The 22,670-nt window shown below is 37.6% G+C and overlaps 8 protein-coding genes across 10 annotated transcripts; 6 read left to right on the top strand and 2 right to left on the bottom strand.

The window, feature by feature from the left end:
* The first annotated feature begins 1,846 nt into the window (after positions 1-1,846).
* LOC18994596 (probable beta-D-xylosidase 2) lies at positions 1,847-5,516 on the top strand. Its single transcript, XM_006418258.2, has 5 exons — positions 1,847-2,349; positions 3,158-3,436; positions 3,531-3,700; positions 3,800-3,897; positions 3,995-5,516. Exons 1-5 carry the CDS (start codon positions 1,951-1,953, stop codon positions 5,347-5,349), a joined length of 2,301 nt encoding a protein of 766 aa, XP_006418321.1. The 5' UTR covers positions 1,847-1,950; the 3' UTR covers positions 5,350-5,516.
* Positions 5,517-6,392: 876 nt separating this feature from the next.
* Positions 6,393-9,530, bottom strand: LOC18994595. The gene is made up of 5 exons (XM_024152814.1): positions 8,668-9,530; positions 8,016-8,480; positions 7,867-7,926; positions 7,352-7,768; positions 6,393-7,268 (listed from the first exon to the last, which is right to left on the bottom strand). The coding sequence occupies exons 1-5, from the start codon at positions 9,286-9,288 to the stop codon at positions 6,693-6,695; spliced, it is 2,139 nt and encodes a 712-aa protein (XP_024008582.1). The 5' UTR covers positions 9,289-9,530; the 3' UTR covers positions 6,393-6,692.
* Positions 9,531-11,825: 2,295 nt separating this feature from the next.
* Positions 11,826-13,457, top strand: LOC18994593 (transcription initiation factor TFIID subunit 13). Of its 3 annotated transcripts, XM_024153403.1 has the most exons (7): positions 11,826-11,940; positions 12,239-12,378; positions 12,470-12,507; positions 12,763-12,822; positions 12,942-13,016; positions 13,098-13,224; positions 13,303-13,430. In XM_024153403.1, the coding sequence occupies exons 2-6, from the start codon at positions 12,279-12,281 to the stop codon at positions 13,206-13,208; spliced, it is 384 nt and encodes a 127-aa protein (XP_024009171.1). In that variant the 5' UTR covers positions 11,826-11,940; positions 12,239-12,278; the 3' UTR covers positions 13,209-13,224; positions 13,303-13,430. The 3 variants fall into 3 exon arrangements, with proteins under 3 accessions (XP_024009171.1, XP_024009170.1, XP_006418318.1); XM_024153402.1 differs by having other exon boundaries at positions 12,242-12,378; positions 13,098-13,457; XM_006418255.2 differs by having other exon boundaries at positions 13,098-13,457.
* Positions 13,458-13,634: 177 nt separating this feature from the next.
* Positions 13,635-14,465, bottom strand: LOC18994592. The gene has a single exon (XM_006418254.2). The coding sequence runs from the start codon at positions 14,274-14,276 to the stop codon at positions 13,722-13,724; it is 555 nt and encodes a 184-aa protein (XP_006418317.1). The 5' UTR covers positions 14,277-14,465; the 3' UTR covers positions 13,635-13,721.
* Positions 14,466-16,704: 2,239 nt separating this feature from the next.
* LOC18994591 lies at positions 16,705-17,691 on the top strand. The gene has a single exon (XM_006418253.2). It carries the CDS (start codon positions 16,892-16,894, stop codon positions 17,501-17,503), a length of 612 nt encoding a protein of 203 aa, XP_006418316.2. The 5' UTR covers positions 16,705-16,891; the 3' UTR covers positions 17,504-17,691.
* A 311-nt stretch (positions 17,692-18,002) lies between these two features.
* Positions 18,003-18,608, top strand: LOC18994590. Its single transcript, XM_006418252.1, has one exon. It carries the CDS (start codon positions 18,003-18,005, stop codon positions 18,606-18,608), a length of 606 nt encoding a protein of 201 aa, XP_006418315.1.
* A 387-nt stretch (positions 18,609-18,995) lies between these two features.
* Positions 18,996-20,248, top strand: LOC18994589. Its single transcript, XM_006418251.2, has 2 exons — positions 18,996-19,221; positions 19,663-20,248. Exons 1-2 carry the CDS (start codon positions 19,048-19,050, stop codon positions 20,209-20,211), a joined length of 723 nt encoding a protein of 240 aa, XP_006418314.1. The 5' UTR covers positions 18,996-19,047; the 3' UTR covers positions 20,212-20,248.
* Positions 20,249-20,486: 238 nt separating this feature from the next.
* On the top strand, positions 20,487-21,855 carry LOC112083874 (leucine-rich repeat extensin-like protein 6). Its single transcript, XM_024151964.1, has one exon. It carries the CDS (start codon positions 20,534-20,536, stop codon positions 20,996-20,998), a length of 465 nt encoding a protein of 154 aa, XP_024007732.1. The 5' UTR covers positions 20,487-20,533; the 3' UTR covers positions 20,999-21,855.
* Positions 21,856-22,670: the final 815 nt, after the last annotated feature.

Below are 22,670 nucleotides of genomic sequence, written 5' to 3'. Positions count from 1 at the left end.
TACTTGAAAACTTTCATGATGTTGGTTTCATTATAAAGCATGGGTGGTGGCGATTTGATTAGATTGTTGTGATGTTTGGTGGTGGTAAGACCAACACAAGTCACATCTTAACATTATTATTCGGGATTACGATTCTTTGATCATCAGAAACTAGTAACAAAGAAACAAGTAACTATATGGTTTTTGGTGGGACACAAAACAGATGGGTTAGAATTAAAGTTACTACTTTGTGCATTACATCGGTCGGGGCTCGAATTCTTGATACCCTTATATTCCACTTACTGCATAAACCCAAAATTAAAAAAAAAATGGCTTGTACTTTCATTTCTTCTTGTGACCAATGCCTACTTTCATTTTTTTTTTCCATTTAAAGGTTAAGCCAACAAATAATATAGAGCTAAATTATAGTACATCGTGTAACTTTGTTGTTAGTTTCATAAAAAAAGGATTTTCTTTGACGAAAAAAAAAAGATTTAGTTTTTAAAGCTCCTTGATTAGGTGTTTCCCAAGGCTCGCAATAATCAATGAGATAGTTTAGTTAAAGAAAAAATTATTGCTTAACGATCACCGAAGATATGGACCAATGGGGTGTGAGATTAGAGACACTGAAGTAACGAGAGCACAAGTTGTTGTCTGTTTCCGACAAACAGCCCATACTCTTTTTTTTTTTTTTTTTTTTTTGAATTAGGACTTATTACGTTGCCTTCTTCTTCGTGACCTCTTAGTCACTCGAATCAAATTTAATTTATCCTTTCCTATTCTCACGGTTTTTTTTTCTGCCTATGTTCACAATTTCGTTCTTAAAAATTTGGTCATCTTTAAATATGTTATCATTCAAATTGAATATTCCCATGATCTTGCATATTGCGACACATTTAGAATTTTTTTGACTTTTTATACGATCTACGTATATAGCATGATCAATAAAATGGACTAATGCATCTTAAGCTGATTCCTAACTAGATTAGCTGAATTCAAATTTGTGTATTAACTCTTATTCGAGTAATCAAACAGACAATATTGACTAAAACATGATCACTCGACTAGAGAAAATAAAGATTCGATCTATAGTTTCTCTAACATTCTTATTATTGATCACCCGAAAAATTTGTTCCAGTCTACACAAACGATGTAATAGTACAAAGGGTTACTCGTATATAACAATATTCGCATATCTATATGTATAAGAATATTGATTCGTGGAATTCCACTTCACCGGCCACATGTAAGAAAAAAGAAAGAAAAAAATGTATATATATACAAAAAGAAGAAAATAAAGATCGTTAGGAATTTAGAATGGTGACATCTCGTATAAGCCAAGTTACATTCTTTACCTGCAAGTGGGAAACATATTGGAGAAAAAAGAAACCGCATTGCAAAACAGATAGCTTCGGACATAAACCAACATTTTTCCTTTGTTGCGCTGAAAAAAAAAACAATCAAAACATAATTAAGTGTAAATTTTTATATGATTAAGAAAGTAGATTTAGAATCAAATCTATGTAACTTGACATATAAATTTCTAAGGAATCGGGACCCACACTATGACAACTGTCTTCCAATATTTTCTAACCATTACATATCCAAAATGGCAGGTTAGTTCACTCATCAAATCTCTCCAACTTGTCTTCTCCCCATTTTTTTAAAAAATGTTAATAAAAAAAAAAAAATATATATATATATATATATGATAATAATAAATAAAAACCAATTCTTTAGATATAGTCATATACAGATATGTTTGATTTTTCAATTTATATTTTAAATATTTCCAAAGTAACTTAATAAAAACCATGAAGAGAGCTACTATTATCATAACATCATTGCACCTCTATATAATAAACACACAAGCTTCACTCTTACAATCATTCATGACATTTTCATTTTTCTCTCTTCCAAAAAGAAACCCCAAATAAAAATTCGGAAGAGGAAAAAAAACCACCAAAAGAAATGATTCTCCACAAAATGGCGTTCATGGCCGCTATTCTCTTCTTCTTCATAAGCAGCGTCCGCGTTCACAGCCGCGAAACGTTTGCTTGCGATACAAAAGACGCTGCAACAGCGACGCTTAGATTCTGCCAGCTGTCAGTTCCGATACCGGAGAGAGTAAAGGATTTGATCGGACGGCTAACGTTAGTCGAGAAAGTTGGTTTGTTAGGAAACACTGCGGCGGCGATTCCACGGCTTGGAATCAAAGGGTACGAGTGGTGGTCGGAGGCGCTACACGGCGTTTCAAATGTGGGTCCCGGTACTAAGTTCGATGGGGTCTACCCTGCAGCCACCAGTTTCCCTCAAGTCATCACGACCGTTGCTTCCTTCAATGCCTCCTTGTGGGAATCAATCGGACGGGTCAGATCTTTTCTCTCCCTCTTTTATCCATTAAAATCAAAAATACCGATCTAGCTATTAAACACTTTTCAATCTTTTTTCAACGTGAAAAATGACGTAAGTATTAATGTTATTACAGTGCATAAGAGGCCACATTAATTTGGACAGCTAGTCTATAGTCTCTGTGTATGTTATTTATCTGGTTCGACTTTTTTTTCTTAATCAAATTAAAAGGAAAGATTGAACTTGGGCGAGGCGGGGTTCAATTTTTTATTTGGAAAACTTTCAGTGTACCTAAATATTCTCTTTTCTCGAAATGTTACCAAGTATTAGGTTATTTTTGCACTTTACTTTATTATAATAGGTGATATCTTGACAGTTCTCGTGTTTTGATTTGTCCGGTAGTTCATGCAAAAAACGTAGGAACGAATCTCTTATTAGCCTACACTATTCAAAGTAATATTTTTTTATTTAGAAAATATGTGTTTAAAGTAACTTGCTTTAAATAACTATTCTTCTTTCGGATATGTTTTTTCTCATCCAATTTATGACAAAGATCAGATTCTAATATAATTTTAAAATGGTGGATTAAGTTATATATTACTCGGATAATAATAAAAACAAAATAAGAGTACTATCCTATTATATATATAAACATTGAAAAAGCGAGGAAATGAAATCTGAACCTATTGTACGCTTTTTTGCTAAAAACGAGGCATCAAGTTGCATGACATGGTAACAACTTGCAAGTTGTGTAACATTAGCCGAGCGCATTTTATCAATGAAATTACTACTTGGACTAAATTACGCTTTCGTGGAGGATGCGCAGGTTGTGTCAAATGAGGCCAGGGCCATGTATAACGGTGGAGTTGGTGGGCTTACTTACTGGAGCCCAAACGTCAACGTATTACGGGACCCACGATGGGGACGTGGACAGGAAACTCCCGGTGAAGACCCAGTCGTAGCCGGTAGATACGCCGCGAGCTACGTCAGAGGTTTACAGGGAAACGATCGTAGCCGGTTAAAAGTCGCCGCTTGTTGCAAACATTTCACGGCGTACGATCTCGATAACTGGAATGGCGTCGATAGATTCCATTTCAACGCTAAGGTTTTTTTTTTTTCTTTTTCCCTTTCTCGATCGCTTCAACCATTTTTGTTTTTTTTTTTTGGGTCTCACGTGAGAATTTCGCACGTGTTTGAAGGTGAGCAAGCAAGATATAGAGGATACGTACGACGTTCCGTTCCGTATGTGCGTGAAGGAAGGGAATGTCGCGAGCATTATGTGTTCGTACAATCAAGTTAACGGCGTTCCGACTTGTGCCGATCCTAATCTCCTAAAGAAGACCATACGCAACCAATGGGGTCTCAACGGGTAAGATCACGCCACGTCAGCTAAACAACACTTCCAAGTCTAACGGATTTTAAAATATCGTTGACCGTTGACTCTTTTTTCTTTTCTTTTCCCAAACAGATATATCGTCTCCGATTGCGATTCTGTTGGTGTTCTATACGACACACAACATTACACTGGTACTCCTGAAGAAGCTGCTGCTAAATCCATCAAAGCTGGTATTTAGTTGTTAATTAATTACAGTTTAATTCTATTATCGTCTATATATGAGAATTTTATTTTAAATTACCATAACTAATCATGTGTATCTTGTAGGCTTAGATTTGGATTGTGGGCCGTTTTTAGGAGCCCATACAATCGATGCGGTGAAGAAAAACCTCTTGCGTGAGTCAGACATCGACAACGCCGTCGTCAACACGCTAACGGTACAGATGAGACTCGGCATGTTCGACGGCGATATTGCGACTCAGCCATACGGACACCTTGGATCGGCACACGTGTGTACACCGGTTCACAAGGGACTAGCTCTCGAAGCAGCTCATCAAGGAATCGTTCTCCTCAAGAATCAAGGCCCGTCTCTACCTCTCTCCCGTCTACACCACCGTAAGGTCGCCGTCATCGGACCGAATTCCGACGCAACAGTCACAATGATTGGTAATTACGCAGGGATTGCTTGTGGTTATACCAGTCCGGTTCAAGGAATAGCCGGTTATGCACGAACGGTTCACAATAAGGGTTGCGCGGACGTACATTGCATGGACGATAGATTGTTCGATGGTGCGGTTGAAGCGGCTCGAGGATCTGACGCGACGGTTCTTGTGATGGGTTTGGACCAGTCTATTGAAGCTGAGTTCAAGGACAGAAACAGTTTGCTTTTGCCTGGGAAACAACAAGAGCTTATCTCTAGAGTTGCTCGAGCCTCTAAAGGCCCAGTTATCTTGGTTTTGATGTCTGGTGGGCCTATAGATGTATCTTTCGCAGAGAAGGATCCGAAGATTCAAGCAATTGTTTGGGCCGGGTATCCGGGTCAGGAAGGTGGAACCGCAATCGCCGATATTTTATTTGGCGGTGCTAATCCCGGAGGAAAGCTTCCGATGACATGGTATCCGCAGGATTATTTAACGAACTTACCGATGACGGAAATGTCGATGCGACCTATCCGGTCGAAGGGATTTCCGGGTCGGACTTACCGGTTTTACGATGGTCCGGTTGTTTACCCGTTCGGGCATGGTTTGAGCTACACGCGCTTTACTCACAGCATAGCCGACGCGCCTAAAATGATTCCTATAGCTGTGCGTGGTAGAAACGGTACCGTTTCAGGGAAATCAGTACGTGTTACGCACGCTAGGTGTAACCGTCTATCTCTCGGAGTCCATGTGGATATTAAGAACGTTGGATCGAGAGATGGGACTCACACGATGCTTGTGTTCTCGGCTCCGCCAGGTGGAGAATGGGCCCCGAAGAAACAGTTGGTTGCTTTCGAGAGAGTACACGTGGCAGCAGGGGAGATGAAGCGTGTGCAGGTGAACATACACGTGTGTAAGTATTTGAGTGTAGTGGACCGGGCCGGGATCCGAAGGATACCGATCGGCGATCATGGGATTCATATCGGAGATGAGACTCATACAGTGTCGCTTCAAGCTTCTACGCTTGGAGTTATCAAGTCTTGACTCTGTTTTTTCTTTTTATTTTGTCACCAGATAGATTTTTAAGAAATCTAAATGTTTCTAAAGAAACAACTTAGATTGTTGTAACACGTCGATTGATATGAGGGTAATATGTAAGGAATGATAAAAGAAATCTGATTCTTATGATTCAAATAAATATTTGATATTGAGTTGTATGGCTTCGAATTTCGGATTTTCAGTGTAAAACTTCTCTCTTTTCACCAAAAAAACTGATCTCTCTTTACTATGAATCATAGTATCATATGGTTACATTTGTCCACAAAATTCTACAAGGCCGGTTAGTCCTGAACCTATTAAAAATTCAGAAGACGTTATCGTCTGTCTCTCCTATCGTACTTGTAGTGAACGATTTGTACGATGTATACGATCTAATTAGATTTAGCTTTCTTTTTTGAAATTCAATTCTTCGTTCTATATTTATGCTATTTACTTGTAATCAAAATTGCCATTAATCTTCTCGGAGGATCAAGCATGATATGTTATAAAGATGGCTTTCGAGACAAGTCTCCGTTATTTGCAAAAATGTCAATCCAACTTTCTTCTTTTTCCAAACTTAATGGAGATAATGGCTAAATTAGTAACCATCGAAGAAACAAAGCGACTGAACTGCACGTGCTATAAGTTGCGCGTGGGGGTAAAAGCTAATTAGACGCTCCAGCTAGAATTTTTATGGTCGCACTCGTATAATTAATTAGGATGCGTGTGATTGGTGGCAACGTGTCTTGTTTGATTGGATTGGCTTAACAACATCACAATCTACTGGGCCATTTTCTCGACAACTTGCCCAACTAGTTTTCTCTTTTCGTAAAACAATAATTTATAATTCAAATTAACAAGAAAATATATAAGAATATAGGATGCGATCAGTCTAAAATTCTTCTGCGCAAATTTAAAATTCGATGATCTTTTTAAATCATGTCTACGACTATATAGACAGTTTGCCGCGCAATAATATCTTCACAGTTTCAAAAGAGTAATAAAAATAGATTATTGACCGCCGACAAAAAAAAAAAGAAAAGATTATTGACCAATTGAGAGTAACCAATTTCGTTTTCCCCACTACATACATATACTGATATACATGCTTCTTTCTAAAAAGTTTAGATTTTACATTGCTTTCAATGTCCGGTCCCTTTTGTTTCTTTTGCACAACCTTTATGCATGAAACCAATGTATCTAACCGAAAAAAGCTTCCAATGGGCCCAACAAACAACCAAAGAAACAAAATAACATATGATGAATAAAGAATGATCTTAACCGGTCATTACCAAAATCCGGTCTAAACCGGTATACGCAAAAGGCCAAAACCCGCCAAAAAGAACCTTTCAACGGAAACTAAAGACATTGAAAGCTCCGAGGCACAACAACTTAACCGGAAACAAGAGGACAACAATCAAAGGCATATGTTGAGACGCCACAAGGCGGCTGAATCTCTGCAACGACTTTCTTCCTGTCTTCATCATCCCGGAGAAACCCTGACCGTTGATTTGTCTGTTGCCCATCGCAATCCCTGCGCTCCCACTTTCTCTAGCCACCAGAATCGGCCACCAGAGACTCCGGCGATGCTCCCTCTTCGCTCTCCTTATCTGATTCACTTCTTTTCTTATTACACTCCTAACCGATTTCAGATAGGAGTTCATGTCGTGGTCCCTTTGGATTGTTCCTCCCGACCCGTAAGCCGATCTGTCGCTAAGAATGTCTAGAGGATGCGGCGTGTTCAAGAAAACTGTCTGCGCAGCTCTTAACCGTTGTTCCTCCTCCGAACCTTCATTAACCGGCGATTCATAATCCCCGGTTAGAAGATATAAACCATTTCCCGGAGGAAGAAGGTCGTGTCCGGGAGAGAATGTCTCATCCGGTTGAAGAATCAGAAGCTTCCCCATCGGAGAATACAACATACTCTGCAAGAAGAACAGCCGTTAACTCGTCTGACCAGATCAAGAATTTTCTATTGGGATAAATTTATAAGGGACTGTGGCCATACCTGCTTGTTAAGACAAGGATGGCTACGGAAGTTTCCGTTAACAGCTTTGAGAAGCTCTGCGACATGGTACGGATAATTACAAGAAAAGGCTCTGGGGACAATGTCACGGTGCATTGTGATAGCTTGAACATGGCTTTTAGGCAATCCGAGTTTTTTAAGAAGACGATCGCCTCCACATATTACAAACGGCGCACCAAATGTTATAACCGGGAGCAGAGAAGAAGCATGTACTTGGCCTCGAATCAGTAACATGAGGTTTAGTAATAGCGATAAGCTTCCGCCTAATGAATGCCCTGTGAACCGGAACTTAGCTCGGTTTCCGTGAGTTTCGATATGAGCTTTAACTTCAGGTAGCATTTGTTCGTACATTCCTTTTGCAGCCTCGTAAATTCCTCTGTGAACGATCGCACCAAGTCCCTAATAGATCCAAAAACAGGTCTTTGTAAGTTCTAAATCAAAAAAAAAAAAACATTTTTTGTTTCCCGAAATTGTTGAGATTGTAACGAAAATAACACCTCAAATTCGATAGGCTCGAAGAGTAGGTTTGCCTGCCAAGAAGCTAGAGATTCAGATCCCTACAAGCAATTTCAAAGTTTTCATCAACACATGAGATTATGAAACCTTGGGGAAAAATGAACAGGCTTTAAGCTTTTCCTTTTATTACCTGAATCACAAAGAATCTGGTGTGAGTCTGATCATCATCACATATAAACCAATCGCAAGGAGACGAAATCGTAGATTTCAAATCGTCTGCAACTGCTTGCTTCACATCTTCCTCAGCAGCAACACCAGAAGTAACAATGTTGGTTAAAGAAGAAGCAGACTCCACATTTGCCAGATTCTCGTCGCCTTTGAATGAATTCTCTGTTTTGGACGAAGAATTGAAAGGAAGTATGTTGGTTGTGCGAGACTGAAGGTAAGAAGCAGCTGATGCAACTATCTCATATGCAGCAGAAGCACTAATCTTGCGTCCTTCCTTCTTGTCGTCTTTGCCTTCAACTTCTTCTTCTTCTTCGTTTGTCTTCATCTCACCTGAAACTTCACCATTTTCAGCTTTTAAAGCTGATTCTGTTTTCTCAGCTGATGAAGTAACAAATCTAAGGCCGTAATACTTCGAGAGATTCGCAGGCTGCAAGGTAAATGCCAGACATAAGAAAGAGATAAACTCGAATATCCTGCAAAATTTACACATTGTCTCTTCTAACTTCTAAGCTCCTTTTTTTTTTGAAAATTAACACCTAAATATCAGTATCATATTATAAACTCATATTCATGATGAAGTAAAAAACAAAATTGAAATCGTTAAAAAAGCCAACCTTGATTTTAGAAATTGAATAAGCCAAGTTTCCCAAATAGGACATTTGGGCATAGAGCTTTGATTCGGGTAACGAAACCCTCCTCAGCAATTTCGAGAACGATTCTCTATCGAGCTGAATTTTGTTTTTTTCACCATCATCTTCCAAAATCGAACATACATCGCAGTCACCATCATCTTCAGATAATATTTTGTCGTCTAATACATCCTGGTCTTCATCTTCATCATCATATTCTTCTTCTTCTACCTCACCATCTCTCCACATAGATTTCACATCCAAGATCTTTAAAACCCAGCTCCCATTTCGCCTCTCCGTCTCCATTTCCACCGCCGTGGTCTCCTCCGCGATTGGCTTTCTCGAGTCGCCAGAATCCACCAAAACGGCGTCGTCCAAAGCCAACCCGCTTCGTCTCTTCGACGCAATTCCTCCTCCACCGCGAGACCAAAACGGCGTCAATGGGTATTTGAAAGAGAACCCAAAAGGTCCCCTTTTTTGCGATGGCGCCGTTGCGGTTGCTCTGACTTCAACAACTCCACCGTAACCGCTTACGCCGCTTCCAACCGCAGTGATCGCTGGAATAACGCCGTGTAAGCCGGTATTCAAACACAAACTATCCATCATTATAAAGCTTTTTTGCTGTGTGCTTCCTTTTGGGAACGTCTCTTGGGATTCTTCTTCCAACTTAAAATTATTAACGATCTTTAGAATTTCTTGGAATGTAAATTCTATTCCACAGAAAGATTTAGAATTGAGAAAATTTAGAAGGCAAGAAAAGTTTGTTTATCAGCCGAACAGATCGCCGAAGAGGAGAAACGCTTGTGTGAAAGATCTTTCTATGCCATATTTTCGTTTTACTATTTAAAACAGGAAAAAAGAAGACTATTTGTTTTTTTTTCGACCAAAAAGATTTGCGACATTTGTTTTTTTTTTTTTACTAACTTTTTTTGTCAACATGTTGACTACTCTTTTGCGATATTTCTCTGTTTTTTTTTCTTACGCGATATTTCTCTCTTTTTTTTTTAATGAAGAAGAGAAGTCTCAGCGAATAATGGAGCGGCGTCGTTTAGTTTAAACATACATACGTGTAATACGCGTGAGTTATCCGTCCAACACGTTTTACCCCACGTGGGACCATCAAGCAAAAGGGTAGTCGAATTGGTTCAGAAATTTTGCCGACTTGAGAAGCGAAATCCAAAAATTAATATATTTATAAAAAGGCAGATACTTATAGTATTTCATTTAGTAGTATTCAACTTTCGTTAGGAGCTAGGACTAATGACAGAAAAATTCAAGTTATTTAGTTTTCATACTAGTAAATAGAAATTTAATTCAGTTTTGCATTTTATATCTAGCCTTACATCTTAAACTTTTCAGAAAATATATTTAAAAAAAAGATGGAAGTTTCCTAGAACATTCACCTGGGACCGCCGTTAGGATGTGGAAGATTGCCACGTCAGAGTCTGAGTAATGTGTGTAAATGGATATAGGTGGACAAAAACCATGTGACGTGTTCCAAGATTTTGGGTTCTATCCAATGGTACACGTGGCGTGATCAGAATGCTCACGCGCCTTGTCTTTTACTGTTGTGTTCTTGCATGTCTTGTTGGTTGCTTCTCCGTGAGGGTAATATACAAACTGAAATCCTAAGTACTTGCACGAAACTAAAAACTATTATCGTTTTTTCCTCATCAGATCAACAATATTATTATCATGAAACATTTCAGATAATATATGTAGAAAAAATATACCTTTAAGATTTAATTAAGAACATAGATCACAATGTTAAACAAAAGAAAAAAAAACATTGATCACAGTTTTTTTTTTGGGGTAAAACGATCATAATGGTTAATTGTGATTGAACCAATTTACATTTTTTGAAATTGTAAGAAAATTCCATTAGCTTGATTATGTCGTTGATAGCTTAGCTGGTGAATACTGAATCTTGAGCTATTTAGAATCTCGTGTTTGACTACTAAAGTATATAATTGTGGAAGCTGATATATATGATTTCAAATGTTATAAGAAAAAGATATGGGTGCTTGATGAAGCTCGTACTTGGATCTAAAACCACAAATCGTCACCAAGAACGAATGGAGACAGTCAGACGCGTTACATTGTGTACAACCCATGGCGTTGCCGCCAAAAGCCCAATACGTTTATCATTAGGCTTCATGGCTTTACTCACAAGGAGAAGTAGAGATTGATTCTACGCTCTCAATCTTAGGTCCTCTGGTACGAAATTTCTGCCGTCTCCGTCAGGTCTTCCAGCGAATGGTTATGTACGCAGAGAGGGACTTTGGTCGTGAACGAGTTTCCTCGCGTGTATCAACTTTCTCCCTGCATTCGCAGAAAGACGAATTATTCAAATGACTACAATTCCGCTCTTTAGGTGAATTGCTACGTGCAAGAATAGTGATTCGCGATATCGCCATGGGTTTTTTGCAGCTACTGAAAAAGGATGATTGTGATTCACTGGACAAGTGCAAGTCCCTGAAAGTGGCTGCTTTTGGCTGTATGTATACTGTTGCGATGAGGTGCCTTCCTAGCTTGGATTATCTCGAGAAGTTGAGGCAGTACATAGCAGAGATGGATTATTTGGACGATGAGAATGCTGTGCCAATCCCATCGTGGCTGCTTTGAAAAACTGCATTGTCCCTCACACCTTTGATGTTCATAATGTTGCCGGCTTTGTTCATCCTCAAGTTTTATGTTGGATTGGTTGCCATTCGCAGCAAAATAAAAGCCTTGAAAAAAAAAAAAAAAAAATAAGACGAGGCAAACCCTCTCCGTGACAGGGCAGGTTATGCCTAATATAAGTAGTTAAGTAGGGCCATTCCTGATTCTTATTTCTTGACTTGGTAATGAAAATAGACTAATTCTAAACAACAATTTTCAAACAACAACGTAGTACCAAAGTTCTTAGTTTCCTCTTCTTTGTTTGCTCGACATTTCATATTTATGTTCCCAATGATGGTCGTAGCATCTTTGGGATGTGTTTATCTTCACTTCAATAAACGAAAGCTTACTTGAAAATAAGAGATTAATAAATTAAGTAACCCGCAGTCCAATCCATTGAACTCGTGGTCCGACCCAAAATTTCCGGTTTGGTGTCTGGGTCGGGTTTAAAAGGATTGGAAAAAAAAAGAAAAAAAAATGTATTTTCCATATAAATATGTAATTGTGGAGATCACCGAAATCTCTCCCGTTTCTCCGATTTCATCATCGTCTTCGCACGACCACCACCTCTGCACGCCGAAGCTAATTCTATCCACGGTGAGCTTTCTGTTCTCAGTTTTCCCCTTTTGAATTTTCGATCTGTACCCATTACGGCGATGACTGTGATAAAGAACCATCGTCGATTTCTCTCCCATGGCTATTTCACGGTGCCTGAATACAACATTGCGGTATCTCTCTTGTTTTGGTTTCGGAAGGAATCAACAAATCTGGCTCATGGTTTTTCTTTTTCTACTTGAATTTAATCTGTTTTCTGAAAATTTCCCCTAGGGTTACTAGTATTCGACTGAATCGAATTTCCGCTAATTATCTCTCTCTCTCTTCTTATAATCGGAAGAAGAATAAGAAGAAAAAGAAGAAGAAGAAGAAGAAGGAAGATGAGTAACACACCAGCAACGGCTGCGTCATCGTCCAAATCGAAAGCTGCGGGAACTTCTCAGCCGCAGGAAAAGCGTAAAACGCTCTTTCAAAAAGAATGTAAAGTGAATTTCTAACATTCTCTTGCCAGAAACTGAATTCTTCATTCTGTGTTTCCGCTAAGTTTGGTCTTTTTTTTAATGGTTTTCAGTGCAGCATATGATGTATGGATTTGGCGACGAGCAGAACGTAAGCTATCTTCATTCAATTCTTGCTACATGCTCATATGAACCATATAGAAATGTTCAATGTTCTTCCATATACCTGAATCACTCATAGATGCGTACAAGTAACAAGTGAGGTAGATAATCTTGGCTTTAAATGCCTATCTAACCAACTTGTTTAGAAATCTTGCGGTATGATTCTTGCTGAATCTTGTTTGAGTAATTACTGTTTTTGAACCCTCAAACTAACGCAGAAATTATCTCCTCCTCTTGTCTGTAGCCGCTTCCAGAGACTGTGGCGCTTGTAGAAGACATTGTTGTGGAATACATCACTGATTTGGTATTGAGTTTCTCATCTTTTTTACATTACAAGTAGAGAGAAACTATATATATATATATATATATATATATATATTATTAGCTGCTAACCCGAAAAGAGATGCTTAATTAATGTGTCAGACACATAAGGCTCAAGAGATTGGCTCAAAGCGAGGAAGGCTACTCGTTGACGACTTCTTATATCTTATCCGCAAGGTAACTTTCACTATCAAAGACTGAGGCTGTCTACGGTTTTGTATTCTATGTGTGACTGTTCTTTGATTTGGATTTATGCAGGATTTGCCAAAACTTAACCGGTGTAGAGAACTCTTGGCAATGCAAGAAGAGCTGAAACAAGCTCGCAAAGCTTTTGATGTTGACGAAGATAAGCTAGCTTCACTTGATTAATCTTTCTTTCTTACATGTAAGCTTCTTTTGGGTTGACCTTTCTGAAGTTAGTTTTTTAGTTGTTAGCTTTTGAAACTCAAGACTGCAAAAACAGCTTATCGCGGAGTGGAATCCTAAAGTTGGTTACCTATGAAGTGTTCTTACATCAAACCCGTAAGTGATGATGATCTCTCAGTATAACAAAAGTGCAGTCATTGAAATTAAGACAAGAAAAGAAGTGGAAGTGGAACAAAACACTAAGATTCTTTTGTTATGAGTAATAAAACAATATTCATGTGGATGAAATGGTGATAATAACTTTTTTGTATACAGGCCAAAAATATTTTATGAAAAATTGATTGTAAAATTGTGGATTACATAGAGATCACGCAAAAAATGAATGAATGAACGATTTCTTGAAATTCCGTCTTTTCTGGCTTATTTTGTTAACTTTTTCCACTCGTAATTCTCTATTTCACCAGAATTGACAAAAAAAAAAAAAAAGAAAGAAGCGAGAATTGACTTGAAACACTTTCATACGACTTCATTGCGTTCTTTGTATTGCAAATAAGAGATTTGCCTCTGCAATTTCATCTGCTCATAGAAGTTAGCAATAAACTCCTCTGCTCTCACATCAACACCTTTATCTTCTTCTTCTTCTTCTTCCTCCTCACGATCGTCCTTGGCCGCACGATCACATATTTCGTGGCAAGAAGAATCATCGTAGTATCTAACACCGTCGGTATCATCTTGACCGTCCAATTCGAAATCATAGTCAAAGTCAACGGGAGGAGCAATGCAAGGCAAGAGGAACCGCATGGATGCAGGACGATGCATCTTAACGTTGAAGATCGGCGTCTCGTCGAAAGAGAGCTGTTTTTCGCCGTAACGTGAGAGATAGCTCTCTTTGTCAGCGCCGTTATTAGGATGAGCTAGGGCTTTGAGATGCTTGGAGAACAAGTGACGTAGCTCGAACATGTGCCATCTCTTAAAGATGCCACCTTTTCTTCCCCATAGAAGAGCCATTCTTACAAGACTCCATGCTCTTTGTGTTGCGATTGATCTGCTTTTCTTCTTTGATTCCCCCATGAATTTGAATTATTACTTCTTTTTTTTGGTGGATTGGTTCGAGATCTGAGATGGATCCGGTAAGCCCCTGTTTTTTGGTGTGTTTGTGTGTGTGGCTGCTTTGGTTCTTCAGGTGATTGTGTGGGAGAAGTTGTGGACACTTATGCGTGTATTTATACAAAGCAAGCAGCTTTTTGCAGTTGTCGACGCGGAGAGAGAGAGATAGAGAGCGATTCACAATACATATATTAAATTTGTTATAAGGACAAAAAGAATAGCAACACTTATTTTCATAATCTGGAGTTCAAGTGGGACCCCTCGGGCTGTACGCGGGCAATATCTGAGCTGTTTAGCCGTTTTGTTTGTTTCGTAAGCGTAAGTTTAGGCATTGTTTTTATACTTTATACACTTTATTGGAAGAAAACTTTTTATCAAAGAAAAATGTATATTGATTGGTTTGGTTCTACTCTCAAAACTAGGACTATCTAAGCATTTTTCTTCTTATTGAATGAATTATTCATTGTATAAGAAAATTATACGAATTAAGTGGAACGCATTTTTCCAAAATAGTTTATCTTTCGAATGTTGAACATTTTGAGTGCAATTGGAGAGAATTAGCAATTGGAGGTGATGGTCTAATATGGCTAGTCCTCCTATGTTACTAGACCTAGCTTGAATCGGTCCGTATTAACTAGCTTTTGTTATCCAACTAAACCTATTATCCCTTATCTAAAAATAATGAGCCTCTGACAACAAATGAACTAAAGAATCATGGTCGTTTTTTAAAAAAATAGTTTTTACTTTTCATGAAGACTCTGATTGTGAGTTCGGTGTTGCAAAAAAATGTGAATAAGCGTTTAATAATTGTACAAGTATAATAGAGAGACTTACGTACTTACAATAGAAACTTCGTCGTAATGAAACAATTATAATAATTGTAGAAATAACCAGAGAGCGACTTGTATAATAAGCTGAAGACTTAAGGGAGAAGGAGTGATTGGTTTAGTTGGGCTGCCGTTGAATAATGTCTTAGGCTGTCTCAATTATTCTTTTCTAATTTACTTTCCACGCAACCGTGTTCTACCATGGATTTTGTTGTGTGCTTTTCTTTTTGCTTAGTTGAAGTCATTACATTAAAAAAAGTTCAATAACATATATATAATTCAGGTTATATTCAACAAACTTTTAGGGGGTGTTATTCAATCATGAATTTGAAATGAATTTTCTATGTTTTATAATCTTCTAGATTTAAAAATTGATATCAGTTTGATGGATTCATTTATTTAGATTCTAAAATCTCTGCAATATACACTGGATTTTGATTCTAATAATTTACTCATAAAACTCTATTAGAATTGATTTGAAATGACTTAATATACAAAGATTTTAAAAATTATTTAGTTTTGAATAACACTGGATTTTAATGAAAGATTTGAAATCTTTATTGAATAACACCAAACTTTAAAACCTCTTAAATATGATTTACAATCAAAAGAACTAATAACACTTGATTTTAAAACATTATTTAGAATCATTAGTTGAATAATAATGGATTGTGGTTGGATTTAAATTCTATTAAAAACCATGATTGAATAATAATTCATAACTTCATATACGGTTTGATTTTGTTCAATTGGGTTCATATGTTCAAATCTACAAAAAGACAGTAATATAGTAATTTAAAAAAAAAACAATATATAATATGGTGAACAAGATTTATAAATAAGTGTCACGTTAGTTAGTCAACAAATAAAAAAAAAAAAATCTTAATGAACCATCCATCCACATTTTTTTTTTGCTGATCACTGTGATTAATGAAAAATATATAGACTAAAATGTTGAATGAAATATATTATATGTGAAACCACATTCATATAGTCGATGTACATTTGCATCTTATACAGTTATACGTACAATGCTTGAGAAAATGAAACTTAGTGCAAATTCCATAGAACCATGTTTTAATTTGTGGCATATTATTCGTGCAAGTAACTTAGGGTCAATCATTTTTACTTTGTAGGACTTTGTCTATGGTTAGTCGTTTTTATCCTTTTTTCACAAAATAAGCTATAGCTCAATTATTTTATACGATTTTTTCCCACCAAACTTACAGATTGAGAAGTATTTGAATAAAAATTACGGTGAAATATTATGCTTAAGAATTGGCATAATTACAACCACAGTTTTTACTAATTAGAACCACTGATTTATTTTGTTAACTAAATTAGCTGCCACAATATTTACTAAATTGGTTTGGTTTTAGGCTGTCTTTTTCTTTTCTTAATTCTTTTCGTCCCATAAACGACGGCAGAAAAAACGCGCTGTTTCTAGTTACGACGTTAAATATCCCTCTTTCGTTGACAAAAAAAAAAATATATATATCCCTCTTTCTTTTTAATTCCTAAACATTCTAGTTTGTTGTTACTTAACCCCCAATATTTCAATAACTATCATTTACACCCTAAATACAGAACACTTATATAGAGAGATCGTTACACACAATAAAAGTTCCTCCCCCGAAATCTTTTTCACAATAAAACAAAATCTCTCTCCCTGTTCACCCAGGGAGAAAATTTTGATTTTCCTTAATTTCTCGTCATCTTTCTGATATTTTGTTCCATTTTTTTTTTGGTAATATGGAAACAAAATATCAGAATGGTGATAAACTAATAGAGATAGAGCAAATAAACAAGACCATGAAGAAGAAAAAGTTATCACGTGGGATGCACGTGTTCTCCGTCGTCATGTTCATGCTCCGTCGTCGCCGGAGGAGAAAGTCTTTCAACACCGGGTTCTGGCGGCGAGTGGTTGAGTCCGTTCGTAAAGTCCATTCCGAAATTACGATAATGCCATCGCCCAAATTTATAAACACAATCGTGCTCCCTCCGGCTCCTCCTGCGGCGACGGAGATAGGCCAAGACGGTGGCCATGATGATGATGATGATAATGATGGTTCCGGGGATCGTTTATCGGAGGCTATTGAGGTTTTCACGGCGGCTTCTTCTTCATCATCCTCCGGAATCTCGGGATATGGATCTGCTATGTCTTTACGTGATTTGGATTGCCATTATGAGGAAGATGATGATGATGTTGAATGTTATAGCGATGTTGAAGGAGGAGATGATATGATCGATATCAAGGCTGAGGAATTCATCGTGAGATTCTATGAGCAAATGAAAATGCAAAATCAGGTTTATACTGAACGTTGCAAGGCCAAAGGAATAATAATGAATCGAGTATCTAATTAAGATCAGTTACATGCATGGAGATTGGATCATGGAAATTTGGAAATGTCTCGTGAATTGATTAATTTGGTCAGACGAAGGATCGATCGATCTTGAGGTTTTCTTGATCGAATTTATTTTTTGGCATTACTTATTACTTTTTCTTCATTTTTGTTTTGTTATTTGTGAGTGTGTTTCAACTAATTAATGAAAAAAATAGGGAAAATGAAGTATATATGTATGTGTGTGTATGTGGGAGGTATTCAATTTTGTTTCTTATTCAATACATTATTTGATTTGTGTGTTTAATTATTTCTATCAACTATCAGTTGGAAATTAGTTGTATTAACTGCACATTTGACCCATTCATTTATATATAGAGTATTAAATTCTTTTCGAAAATTGACGAATTTGATTTTTCCAACGACAAAAATCGATGAACATAGACGAAACAATTAGGCCTGCCTATATAAAGATAGACAACTAAGTAATTCTTGTGCAAAACTCCATTTCATAGTGAGCGATGGTAACAACTACAAATTTGATTCCATTTCATGAAATACTCATAGAAACGACGGTGACAAATGAAGTCTCCATAGTCAAGAGCTGGATCCTCACCGCACTATCAGCATACAGAGAAGATCCAACGGTGATCATCTCTCTAAACTCCAAGTCCCATCCTCAAGATGATGCCAAAACCGCAACTCTTCAGTTATGCATCAAGACGAAATGCCTTATACTCCAGCTCCTTCACATGAGTCAAATTACCAACCTCAAAGATTGCCTTAGTGATCTATTTGACGATGAGAGATTTGTTTTTGTAGGGATCGGTATAGCGAAAACGGTCGCGAGTCTTGACGGGCTAATCAGAGTAATTGCTAAGAAAGTTGATGTACGTGATTTGGCAAAGGTTAATTATCCTTTTAGTTATGGTGAGAGATCAAGGCTTAGCTTGAAGGCAATGGCTTGTGAGCTGTTGGGTTTCTGTTCGTGGAGACCGAAAAGGGAGTTTTGTCCGAGAGATTTGGCTAATGATGTTCTTGATGAAGAGGTGATTAAGTTCTTGTCCGTTGATGCTTATGTTTCTTATGAAATTGGGGTTAAGATGCTTACACAACAAATGCTTTAGATAAAAAATGGGTCATTTAATGAAGTTCTTAATTTTTGTATTGAGAAGTTTCTAATACAGTGATTCATAGTTAAAATTGTAAAAAATAAGATAAAATTTGGTACTTTCAGACAACTAGATATTTTTCAATGATTTAAATCGAAAGCATTAGTTTTCTTGTTCGATAATGTCTAGATACGAAATAAAATGCTATTTTTGAACTTTGAATGTTGTAATATAGGAAAGACAAATCTGAGGACACCGAGCAGCTTCTAAGCTTTTCTAGTCATTCTAAATTTGCCACGTCATTACCAACGAGGCAGTGCATCGACAAGTGTCACGACCACTCTCACTCTCTCTCACATTAGAGTAGAGATTATAAAAATCAAGTTCTAATTTATAGAAATCACTACTACTTCCTTTTAATCAACGCTAAAAAAAACATTGTGAAATAGAAGAGATGATGATGCAATCACGATTATTAGCGTTTGCTTCAGCGGCTCGTTCCCGCGTCCGACCTACCTTACAAAGGCGGTTAGCGTTTGGATCATCGACGTCTGGCCGAACCGCTGATCCAGAGCTTCATGCCGGTAACGATGGAGCTGATCCAGCTATTTTTCCCACAGACCCTGAAGTAAACAATTCCCTGTTTCTCGATTATCTTCTACGGTTTAAAAAATCAGTAGTATATTTGTGTTCTTACTTGTAATGGTCTCATATGGTTTACGGTTTTAACTGAAGCTAAAACCTGATGTCACGTAATTATTAAGTTAGTAACTAATGAAATCCATTTTAATATACATTTACAGACTTGAAGGTAAACCAGTAGAGAGAAATTGTAGATGTTTAAATCAACTTTTTGTCGTATGTAAAAATTTGGATAGAGAAATTTTTGATGTGCTATAGATATTTCATTTTTTTTCTTTTCTTAATGTGTGAGAATTTGGAAAGAGAAAATTTAGATGTGGTATACTTCAAAATCGTATATTTAGTTGTGGATTTGGAAATGTTAAACAAAAAATACAAAGCTAAAAAAGTAAAAACGCTCTGCTTTGTGTGGTCGATTATGTTTCAGGGTATGGATGATGTAGCGAACCCTAAGACGGCAGCGGAAGAAATAGTCGACGAAACTCCACGGCCGAGTTTAGAAGAGAAACCGCTTAATCCGCCGAAATCTCCACGCACCACCGCACATAAGCTAGAGAGCACTCCCGTTGGTCATCCGTCGGAGCCCAATTTCCAACAGAAACGGAGAAGAAGCACCGCCACCACCTCCCCGCCGTCGCCTGACTCATCGTGGCCAAGAGACGACGGAGAATCGGAGGAGCAAAGGCGGAGAGAAGATGAAACAGAGAGCGACAAGGAATTTTACGCACACCACAAAGCGTCTCCGTTGGCGGAGATAGAATTCGCCGATACTCGGAAACCTATCACGCAAGCCACCGATGGAACGGCGTATGCGGCAGGTAAAGATGTGATCGGATGGTTGCCGGAGCAGCTAGACACGGCGGAGGAGTCTTTAATGAGAGCTACGATGATATTCAAACGTAACGCAGAACGCGGCGATCCTGAAACGTTTCCTCATTCTAGAATCTTAAGAGAAATGAGAGGCGAGTGGTTTTAATCTAAAGACGATAATAAATGCTAATACTGTCTAAATAAACTTTTTCAATTAGCTTCACTTGTTCTTCCAAAACTGAACAAAAGAAAAACTCTAGAAACACTAAATCAAGAGAATATTTGGTTCGAACTTTGTGGATTACAGTTATTACATGGTCCAAAAAGGTTTGTGTTCTTTATCAAAGCTGTAAAATGTAATTGGTATCAGATTCCAAAGTTCTTCCTTTTGAAGGTTCTTAAAGAAAGTCAAGTTCTTTTTAAAGCCACAAACATTTCTCTCTTCCTTCTTCCACCATTGAGTATTTTCTCTCTTCCTTCTTCTATCAATGGAGTTGTATCTCTGTTTCTTCACTCTGTTTTTAATATCACAATCTGTTGCATTGGGGATAGCAGCATTAGAGAAAACGCAGATTGAATGTGCAATGTGCTTAGAATGTGAGAATCCATGTGATCAGCCACCACCGCCATCGCCTTCACCGCCTCCTCCACCACCGCCGCTAGAGTTACTCTGTCCTCCACCGCTTCCACCACCTCCTCCGCCGCCGCTAGAGATTTTCTGTCCGCCACCACCTTCTCCACCACCTCCTCCTCCACCTCCTTCACCACCACCACCATGTACTCACTGCCCGCTCCCACTTCCGCCGCCGTTACCGCCGGTTTGCAATGAATGCGTTCCGAATAGGCCGAAACCGCCGATCATAATCACAGCCGCAGCAGCGTCAACGGAGGTTTCTGCTTCTATAAGCTTCGTTATTGTTCTAGTCTTTGCCGTCGCCTCTCTGCTTCAATAATTTTGATTCTTGGAGCGATGTTCGGCTTGTGTTATCTCTGCATTTTAATTCTTATAATCACTATAATAAAAGTAAAGTAACCAAATATTATTGGTAACATTTTAAGAAAAAGAGAATATTTCGGTCCCACTGAAAGTATTCTACTTTCTACATAAAAAAACGAACCCCACCTCACCCAAGTTCGATAATTTGATCGAAAAAAAAAGCGAACAAACCCCTTAATTATCATAAACAGAGGCTATGGTCTAGTCTAGCTGTCTAAATTAACGTCGCCTGTTATGTACTATAATCAATAGTTCAATACCATTATTATTTACGTAATTTTCACGGTGAAAAGTGTTTAATAGCTTCGATCGTTGTTGTTTTGAACCAATGGATAAGAGAGAGAGAGAGAAAAGATCTGACCCGTCCGATAGATTCCCACCGAACACTGGAGGAAGCAACGGTCGTGATGACTTGAGGGAAACTGGTGGCTGCAGGGTAGACCCCACCGAACCTAGTACCAGGACCCATATTTGAAACGCCGTGTAAACCCTCGGACCACCACTCTAGTCTCGTACCCTTTGATTTCTAGCCGTGAAATCGCCGCCGCAGTGTTCCCTAACAAGGCAACTTTCTCTGCTAACGTCAGCCGTACGATCAAATCCATTACTCTCTCCAGTATCGGAACTGACACCTGGCAGAATCTCAGCGTCGCTGTTGCTGCGTCCTTTGTATCGCAAGCAGACGTTTCGCGGCTGTGGACGCGGAAAGCTGTTTATGAAGAAGAATAAGAGAATAGCGGCCATGAACGCCGTTTTGTGGAGAATCATTTCTTTTATTTTCTCCTCTTCTGACTTTTCTTGGGTTTAGAGAGAAAAATGAAAATGTGATGAATGAAGTTTGTGTGAGTATATATATATATATATATATAGAGAGAGAGAGAGAGAGAGGCAATGAAGTTATGATATTGATTATTGGTTCTATTATTATATTTATATAAAGTTTCATTTACATTTAAATTTGAGGAGAAGACAAGTTGAGGAGATTTGATGATTGAACTAACCTGCTATTTTGGATATGTAAGTGTTACAAAATGTTGGAAGACAATTGTCACAGTGTGGGTCCCAATTCCTTAGAGATATTAGATAGATTTGATTCTTTTTTCGTATATAGATTTGATTTTAAATAACTACTTTCTTTTTTTTGTGCAACTAAATAACTACCTTTTTTTTTGGTCGGCTAAATAACTACTTTCTTAATCAATACACAATTTGCTTAATCAATACACAATCAATACACAATTTTCTTAATCAATACACAATTTGCTTAGATAACTACCTTTTTTTTTTGTGCAACTATATACGTTCTAAATAACTATCTTTATGCAACTAATACACAATTTCGTTTTTCAATTGTTTTTTTTTTTTCCTTTTTTTGTTTCTTTCATCGCATCGAATGAAAAATGTTGGTTATATCCGAAGCTAGGTAATCTGTTTTGCAATGCGGTTTCTTTTTTCTTCAATATCTTTCCCACTTGCATGTAAAGAAAGTAACGTGGCTTATACGAGAATACGAGATGTCACCCTTCTAAAGTTCCTAACCATCTTTACTGAGATCTTTTTTTTAATAATTTTTCCTGCTTTATTGAGATATCTTTATATATTTTCTTCTTTTTGTTTATATATATATT

This window comes from Eutrema salsugineum, unplaced genomic scaffold (genome assembly GCF_000478725.1).
Source record: "Eutrema salsugineum unplaced genomic scaffold, Eutsalg1_0 scaffold_5, whole genome shotgun sequence".
NCBI classification, from domain to species: Eukaryota; Viridiplantae; Streptophyta; class Magnoliopsida; order Brassicales; family Brassicaceae; genus Eutrema; species Eutrema salsugineum.
This window is presented reverse-complemented; position numbering and strand designations above follow the sequence as displayed.

Bases quoted from the DNA above. Each gene is read 5' to 3' on its own strand.
- LOC18994596 (XM_006418258.2), top strand. From the start codon at position 1,951: ATGATTCTCCACAAAATGGCGTTCATGGCCGCTATTCTCTTCTTCTTC. The intron at 2,350-3,157 runs GTCAGATCTTTT...GAGGATGCGCAG, and splicing joins TGTGGGAATCAATCGGACGG to GTTGTGTCAAATGAGGCCAG. The intron at 3,701-3,799 runs GTAAGATCACGC...TTTCCCAAACAG, and splicing joins AACCAATGGGGTCTCAACGG to ATATATCGTCTCCGATTGCG.
- LOC18994595 (XM_024152814.1), bottom strand. From the start codon at position 9,288: ATGATGGATAGTTTGTGTTTGAATACCGGCTTACACGGCGTTATTCCA. The intron at 7,927-8,015 runs GTAATAAAAGGA...AATTGCTTGTAG, and splicing joins CCAGATTCTTTGTGATTCAG to GGATCTGAATCTCTAGCTTC. The intron at 7,769-7,866 runs GTGTTATTTTCG...TGGATCTATTAG, and splicing joins TCGAGCCTATCGAATTTGAG to GGACTTGGTGCGATCGTTCA.
- LOC18994593 (XM_024153402.1), top strand. From the start codon at position 12,279: ATGAGTAACACACCAGCAACGGCTGCGTCATCGTCCAAATCGAAAGCT. The intron at 12,379-12,469 runs GTAAAGTGAATT...AATGGTTTTCAG, and splicing joins AACGCTCTTTCAAAAAGAAT to TGCAGCATATGATGTATGGA. The intron at 12,823-12,941 runs GTATTGAGTTTC...TTAATGTGTCAG, and splicing joins TGGAATACATCACTGATTTG to ACACATAAGGCTCAAGAGAT.
- LOC18994592 (XM_006418254.2), bottom strand. From the start codon at position 14,276: ATGGGGGAATCAAAGAAGAAAAGCAGATCAATCGCAACACAAAGAGCA.
- LOC18994591 (XM_006418253.2), top strand. From the start codon at position 16,892: ATGGAAACAAAATATCAGAATGGTGATAAACTAATAGAGATAGAGCAA.
- LOC18994590 (XM_006418252.1), top strand. From the start codon at position 18,003: ATGGTAACAACTACAAATTTGATTCCATTTCATGAAATACTCATAGAA.
- LOC18994589 (XM_006418251.2), top strand. From the start codon at position 19,048: ATGATGATGCAATCACGATTATTAGCGTTTGCTTCAGCGGCTCGTTCC. The intron at 19,222-19,662 runs GTAAACAATTCC...ATTATGTTTCAG, and splicing joins TTTTTCCCACAGACCCTGAA to GGTATGGATGATGTAGCGAA.
- LOC112083874 (XM_024151964.1), top strand. From the start codon at position 20,534: ATGGAGTTGTATCTCTGTTTCTTCACTCTGTTTTTAATATCACAATCT.